Source organism: Oncorhynchus mykiss, chromosome 8 (genome assembly GCF_057628025.1).
Source record: "Oncorhynchus mykiss isolate SJ-2025 chromosome 8, ASM5762802v1, whole genome shotgun sequence".
NCBI lineage: Eukaryota > Metazoa > Chordata > Actinopteri > Salmoniformes > Salmonidae > Oncorhynchus > Oncorhynchus mykiss.
The window spans coordinates 68,392,353-68,400,376 of record NC_143029.1 but is presented as its reverse complement, the minus strand read 5'-3'; the positions used below and the strand labels follow the sequence as shown (position 1 = coordinate 68,400,376).

General features: G+C 46.5%; 1 protein-coding gene across 1 annotated transcript; it reads left to right on the top strand.

The window, feature by feature from the left end:
- Nucleotides 1–6,243: 6,243 nt before the first annotated feature.
- LOC149982087 (uncharacterized) lies at nucleotides 6,244–8,024 on the top strand. Its single transcript, XM_090183061.1, has 2 exons — nucleotides 6,244–6,257; nucleotides 6,389–8,024. Exons 1-2 carry the CDS (start codon nucleotides 6,244–6,246, stop codon nucleotides 7,884–7,886), a joined length of 1,512 nt encoding a protein of 503 aa, XP_090039187.1. The 3' UTR covers nucleotides 7,887–8,024.

Genomic DNA, 8,024 nt, shown 5'->3' with positions numbered 1-8,024 from the left:
AGGTGATATGGTCCTTGACTAGTCTCTCAGAGCACTTCATGATGATGTAAGTGAGTGCTACGGGGCGGTAGTCATTTAGCTCAGTTATCTTAGCTTTCTTGGGAACAGGAACAATGGTGGCCCTCTTGAAGCATGTTGGAACAGCAGACTGGGATAAGGTTTGATTGAATATGTCCGTAAACACACCAGCCAGCTGGTCTGCACATGCTCTGCACGTGGCTGGGGATGCCGTCTGGGCCTGCAGCCTTGCGAGGGTTAACACGTTTAAATGTTTTACTCACGTCAGCTGCAGTGAAGGAGAGCCTGCAGGTTTTGGTAGCGGGCCGTGTCAGTGGCACTGTATTGTCCTCAAAGCGAGCAAAAAATGTATTTAGTCTGTCTGTGAGCAAGACATCCTGGTCCGCGACGGGGCTGGTTTTCTTTTTGTAATCCGTGATTGACTGTAGACCCTGCCACATACCTCTTGTGTCTGAGCCGTTGAATTGCGACTCTACTTTGTCTCTATACTGACACTTAGCTTGTTTGATTGGCTTGAGGAGGGAATAGCTGCACTGTTTGTATTCGGGCATGTTTCCAGTCACCTTGCCCTGGTGAAAAGCAGTGGTTCGAGCTTTCAGTTTCGTGCGAATGCTGCAATCAATCCACGGTTTCTGGTTTGGGAATGTTTTAATCATTGCTGAGGGTATAACATCGCCGATGCACTTTCTAATGAACTCGCTCAACAAATCAGCGTATTCGCAACGTTGTTGTTGGACGCAATGCGGAACATATCCCAATCCACGAGATCGAAGCATTCTTGAAGCGTGGAATCAGATTGGTCGGACCAGCGTTGAACAGACCTGAGCGCGGGTGCTTCCTGTTCTAGTTTCTGTCTGTAGGCTGGAAGCAACAAAATGGAGTCGTGGTCAGCTTTTCCGAAAAGAGGGCGGGGGAGGGCCTTATATGCGTTGCGGAAGTTAGAATAACAATGATCCATGGTTTCACCAGCCCTGGTAGCACAATCGACATGCTGATAGAATTTAGGGAGTCTTGTTTTCAGATTAGCCTTGTTAAAATGTCCAGCTACAATGAATGCAGCCTCAGGAAATGTGTTTTCCACAATTCCACTTTTATATGTTTACATATCCTATATTACTCATCTCATATCTATATACTGTATTACATCAATATGGCAAGATGCAGTAGATGGTATAGAGAGACATTATATACATATGAGATGAGTAATGTAGGGTATGTAAACATTATAAGAGTAGCATTGTTTAAAGTGGCTAGTGATACATTTATTACATACATTTTTCCATTATTAAAGTTGCTGGAGTTGAGTCAGTATGTTGGTAGGTGCGGGACACAACCAACGCACAGCATAACACATAACACACACCTGTTTGTGCGGGTCGCTCCAATATGTTAAAAACTCAAGCCCTCCCTTAGGCCTATTATAATGAAGTTCAACAGCAATGTGTTTTTTATCCTGGCTATTTCATGATATCGTACTTTTTACATGTATTTTTTATGTTGTTGTTTAAAAAAACGCCTTGGTTATTTTTCGTTACATTTTATTACAACCAAAGGAATTATTAGAACGATTCACCTTCCTGGTTTTATGGAGACAACATCCGTGGCGCACTTGCAGTGCAACTTCAGGAGATGCGTGAATGTGATCTGATCTGTATGCTAGTTCTGATTTTATTAATTAAACGTAGGCCTATTTTGGAGCAGTATAATGGTGAGCGGATAAACATACTTGATTACACCCTAGATCAGCTAGATGCAGGCAAGAGTGTGTAAGGCAGTATTGAATGTGTCGCTGTCTGTCACCTTGATTACAAAAAAATCTCTACTTGAATTCTCCCATGACCTGACTTAGGTTGTAACAACCTTATGATGGGTACAGGGAAAATTCAAGCATCATGTGGTAGCCTAAACCTATCAATGATACATTGAACTGGGTGAATGAAATATTAATGACAGTCATCCAATATACTGTAATAGAAATAAGGCCATGTTCATAGCAAAAATTATGATCCGCTACTGGGTTCAAGTTAATGTATTTAGCAAAGATAGGTCTCCATTTTGTTATTTCGTTTCTGTAAGACATTTACGTTTTCCACGTTTTCCCCAAGGTGTCTGCAACATTGTGACGTCTTTTTAGGCATTTCCATTGGAGAATGGCTGTAAGAGACCATATAGGGCGAGTGGACGCATAGTGTCTCCGGGAGAAAACCTTGCGTAAAATACTGAGGTAGCCATTTTTCCAATAGTTTCTTATGAGAACCAACTGCCTCCACGGATATATTATCGAATACATATGTTGAGGATGGATCCTAAACACCGTTTGCCGTGTTTCTGTCGATATTATGGAGCAAATTTTGAAAAAAGTTTGCCGTTATAGTTTAAGTATTTTCGGTCGATTTCTAGGCCAAGCAGGATGAACAAATGTGACGTTTTTCGGCTACAAAAATATTATTTGTGGAAAAAAGGAACATTTGCTATCTAACTGGGAGTCTCCTGAGTGAAAGCATCTGAAGTTCTTCAAAGGTAAATTATTTAATTTGGTAGCTTTTCTTATTTTTGTGAAAATTTTGCCTGCTGCCAGCACAGCCTAGCATAGCATTATGCCATGCTAAACTTACATAAATGCTTGTCTAGCATTGGCTGTAACGCATATTTTGAAAATCTGAGATGACAGTGTTGTTAACAAAAGGCTAAGCTTGTGTTTGAATATATTTATTTCATTTCATTTGCGATTTTCATGAATAGGAAACGTTGCGTTATGGTAATGCGCTTGAGGCTATGATTACGCTCCCGGATACGGGATTGCTCGTCGCTAGAGGTTAATAGAAGACTAATTGATCAGATATTAAAATATATTAAGAGGTATATTCGGAAAAGTACAACTTTGTAATCTGAAGATTTTCCGTGGTGCCCCGACTTCCTAGTTAATTAAATTTACATGATTAGTTGAATCAAGTAATAATAATTACAGAGAATTGATTTGCTAAAATAACAGTCTGCACCTTTAATGATGCCAAAGCTACGACACTACTAAAACTTGACCAGTGCTTATCAATGTCTTCTCTCCATGATGTATTTCGCTATTCTCTAATTCTTTCCCATCACAGAAAGAGCATGATGAAGAGTTAAGCTCTCAGATGGATCTCTGAAACATTCTGCTTTGGTGCACTCTAGGTCATTTTGGTTCTTGCCCCAGTACTACACAGCTCATTCAAGTAAGAAACTCATCATCATGCTTTGATTATTTGAATCAGCTGTGTAGTGCTAGGGCAAAAACCCAAATTACCTTCTATTGTCTGCAGGAGCACGTCCTGGAGTTGGTGTTCATGCCTTACACTGGCTCACTCGGCCTCCTGTGGTGTCAGTTGTGATAGCACTCAGACTGTCCACCTGACCTCACTGCAGTAGAGAAAGAGAATTTAAGAATAAATACATTTGTCAAGTAATGTTGATCAGATAAATTGTTTCCAGTATAACTGCAAAAAAAAATTTCCTTTTCTTTATTTTTTTATACATTTCACAAAAACAAAAAACCATACAGAAATACGAACGACAACTTACAGACACATACAAACAATGACTACATCTCTTCTACCCAGACCTGCATGCTCACACCCCCATCCCCAGTGCTAGCATTATTACTTGCCACTTGGTCTTGAATTGTACCAATTTGTTTTCCTCAGTCGCCCATGCTATTTAAATATTAAATAATAAATCATTCGATTTTTCTATTGTGTCAATGATGACGGATTAATTGACTTCCAAGTTTTTAGTATATGTTTTTTCAAAATGAGTGATGAGAAAAGAATCGTTCAGCCCATTGGGTATCTCACTACACCCTCTTATGTCTGTCATGTCTTGAAATATGCAGACAGATGGATTAAAAGTAAGTTTACATTGTAATACTTCTGACAGCCAACTTTCTAGCTCTGCCCACAACTTCCAAACTTTATAGAGTTCCCAGAAAGCATGGATTATTGAGTCATTATTAGTTTTACACTTGAGACATGACTTTGCTGTTGTGCTGTAGAATTTGTGAATTTTATCTCTTGCATAAATTCCAACGTACATTTTCATTAACTGTCATTTCATTAGTTATGCTCCAACTTCCCTCCATCTTGTGCCAACATCAGTTATTTTTAAATCTTGGTTCCAGTGGCGACCCGACCTGTTTAGCTAAAAATATATATATATATATATATTTCATTGAAATATTAAAGCCGTATACAAACATGCTCATCCAAGAAGTCTCAAGGTGATTGGCCACAGATAAAGTGACGTCAAATTACTTTATGTGTACCGTAACTTTGATTGGACTGATCATGTCAACATCATACTTTCAAAATCTTCATGAATCAAGTCAACAATCTACTGGCAAATCCTTTTCAATCCTTGTCATATGAAGAGAAATTATGAAGAGAAATTATAGATAAAACGTATTGGTGTTCATCGGCCATTGGAAACAATAACATTACACAACAAGTTAGATATCGCAAATTCAACAATGAATGGTTTGAAAGGAATCAGTGGCTAACTGCAAGCATTGCAAGGAAATCCATAGCCTGCTATTCAGTGGAGTGGTTGTGTGGTCCAAGTCTGGGTTTAAGGGTCTATTTTCCAAGCTTAAAAGGAAAACATTCAACATTGTTCATGCATGATTTCTGCCGTGTTCAAAACAACTGGAAAGTCAGATCTGGGAAATCTCAGACTTCAGTGAGTTCAAGACAACTGGGAACTCAGACAAAAAAACGAGCTCCGACTGGGAAAATACTTTTTGAACGGTCAATCAACTCGGAATTACAAGACTATACAGTGGCTGGCACGATAGGTTGTAGTGGAAAGGCTGACTTTCCTTCGCTGCTGCCTGCCTAGATGCATCCTCCCTCTACATACATGTTATCTTCTCTCTGTGCATTAAAGGCAAGGTAGGCTAGTTACTACCATTTCACTTTGCACCTTGCTGATATTTTATGGACACTGAACAAAAATATTAACTCAACATGTAAAGTGTTGGTCCCTTGTTTTATGAGCTGAAATAAGACCCCAGTGTCACGCCCCGACCATACATTGTTTCTCTATGGTGTAGTTGGTCAGGGCGTGACTAGAGGGGGATCTAGTATATCTATGTCTATGTTGTGTTCTAGTTTCTTTTTCTATGTTGGTGTTTTGTATGACTCCCAATTAGAGGCAGCTGGTAATCGTTGTCTCTAATTGGGGATCATATATTAGTAGTTATTTTTCCCACTTGTGTTTGTGGGATCTTGTTAATGTGAGCACTCCATTGTCTTCACATTTTGTTCATTCTTTATTGTTTTTTGTGCGTTTCAGTTAATAAACATGTGGAAACCATACCACGCTGCACCTTGGTCCGATAATTCTTGTGACGAACGTGACAGAAGATCCCAACATAACAGGACCAAGCAGCGTGCCCAGGAGGAGAAGGGATCCTGGACTTGAGAGGAGGTCTTGGATGGGAAGGTATCCTGGACTTGGGAGGAGATCTTGGATGGGAAAGGATCCTGGACTTGGGAGGAAATCATGGCAGGACAGGATAGCCTTCCTTGGCGGCAGACGCAAGGAGAGAAGAGAGGACAGCTGGGGTTCGCGGCCACAAAGAAAGCCCAAAAAACAGCCCGAAAATAGTTTTTGGGGGGACACAAGGGGTGGTCACAAGGGGTGGTCAGAGGAGCCGAGAAGTGAACCAGAGCCAGTTTGGGAGAAGAGGGAGAAACTGGAGGAGAGTGAACGGAGAGAGTTGTTGAGTTGGTGGAAGATGCACGACATTTGGCCTACAGAGCGTGTTATCAGTTTAATGCCACCTGAGCCAGTTCTCCGTACTCGTCCTGAGGAGCGTGCTATCAGTCTGGTAAAATCTGTGCCGGCTCCACGCACCAGGTCTCCAGTACGCCTTCCCAGCCCTGTACGTCCTGTGCCAGCTCTCCAAACTCGCCTGAGGAGCGTGTCATTTGTCTGGTACCATTTGTGCCGGCTCTACGCACCAAGTCTCCAGTGCGCCTCCACAGCCCAGTACGTACTGTGCCAGCTCCTCGCACTCACTGTGCGAAGTGTGTCATCGTTCCGGTGCAATTGATGCTGGCTATACGCACCAGGTCTCCAGTGCACCTTCACAGACCAGTACGTCCTGTGCCAGCTCCACGCACAAGGCCTCAAGTGGCCTTCCCAGTCCGGTACGTCCTGTGCCTGCTCCCCACACTTGCCCTGAAGTGCATGTCACCAGTCCGGTATGTCCTCTGCCTGCTCTCCGCACTCACCCTGAAGTGCGTGTCACCAGTCCGGTGCCACCTGTACCGGCTACACGCACTAGGCCTCCAGTGCGTATTCACAGTCCAGAGCTTCCGGCGACGGTTCCCAGTCCAGAGCTTCCGGCGACGGTTCCCAGTCCAGAGCCTGTGCTGCCCGTCTGCCCAGCGCCGCCTGAGCTGCCCGTCTGCCCAGCGACACTAGAGTCTCCCTTCTGTCCAGAGCCGCTAGAGTCTCCCGTCTGTCCAGAGCCGCTAGAGTCTCCCGTCTGTCCAGAGCCGCTAGAGTCTCCCGTCTGTCCAGAGCCGCTAGAGTCTCCCGTCTGTCCAGAGCCGCTAGAGTCTCCCGTCTGTCCAGAGCCGCTAGAGTCTCCCGTCTTTTCAGAGCCGCTAGAGTCTCCCGTCTTTTCAGAGCCGCTAGAGTCTCCCGTCTGTCCAGAGCCGCTAGAGTCTCCCGTCTGTCCAGAGCCGCTAGAGTCTCCCGTCTGTCCAGAGCCGCTAGAGTCTCCCGTCAGCCAGGATCCTCCAGAGCCGCCCGTCAGCCAGGATCCTCCAGAGCCGCCAGTCAGCCAGGATCCTCCAGAGCCGCCAGTCAGCCAGGATCCTCCAGAGCCGCCAGTCAGCCAGGATCCGCCAGAGCCGCCATTCAGCCAGGATCCGCCAGAGCCGCCATTCAGCCAGGATCCGCCAGATCCGCCATTCAGCCAGGAGCCGCCAGAGCCGTCAGTCAGCCAGGAGCCGCCAGAGCCGTCAACCAGCCTGAGCTACCTCTCGGTCCTGAGCTACCTCTCGGTCTTGAGCTACCTCTCGGTCCTGAGCTACCCCTTGGTCCTGAGTTACCTCTCGGTCCTGAGCTACCCCTCGGTCCTGAGCTACCCCTCAGTCCTGAGCTACCCCTCAGTCCTGAGCTACCCCTCAGTCCTGAGCTACCCCTCGGTCCTGAGCTACCCCTCAGTCCTGAGCTACTTCAGTCCCGAGCTGCCCCTCAGTCCGGAGCTGCCCCTCAGTCCAGTGGGGCCCTTTGTTAGGGTTCCTAGGCCAAGGTCGGCGGCGAGGGTCGCCACTCAAAGGACGCTAAGGAGGTGGACTAAGACAATGATGGAGTGGGATCCACGTCCAGCGCCAGAGTCGCGGATTCACCAGCATCGGTGGCGGCTCTGGTGCGGGATGAAGAACCTGCTCATCGTGCGGATTCACCAGCTTTGGTGGCGGCTCTGGTGCGGGCCGAAGAAACCACCCAGCTCGCGGATCCACCAGCTTTGGTCGCGGCTCTGGTGCGGGCCGAAGAACCCGCTCATCCCGCGGATCCAGCCATGGACCCGGGCTGAACACTGTGCCTGGACTGGAACTTGGTGTCAAGGAAGGCTCCTGCCATGGAGCGGGACTGGACACCAGCCCTGGCCTGGACATCGGTGCAGAGGAAGGCTCCAACCATGGAGCGGGACTGGGCGCCGTATCTGGACTGAGCACTGGCGCAGAAGAAGACTCCGGCCATGGAGCAGGACGGGACGCCGTGTTTGGACTGGACACTGGTGCAGAGGAGGGCTCCGGCCATGGAGCTGGACTGGACGCCGTACCTGGACTGGGCACCGGCGCAGAATAAGGCTCTGACCATGGAATAGAACTGAACACCGTGCCTGGATTGGGCACCGGCGCAGAGGAAGGCTCCTGCCATGGAGCGGGACTGGAAGACGTTTCTAGAAGCTCCGAACCGTCGACCGTCGCTGGAGGTTCCGGACTATGGACCAT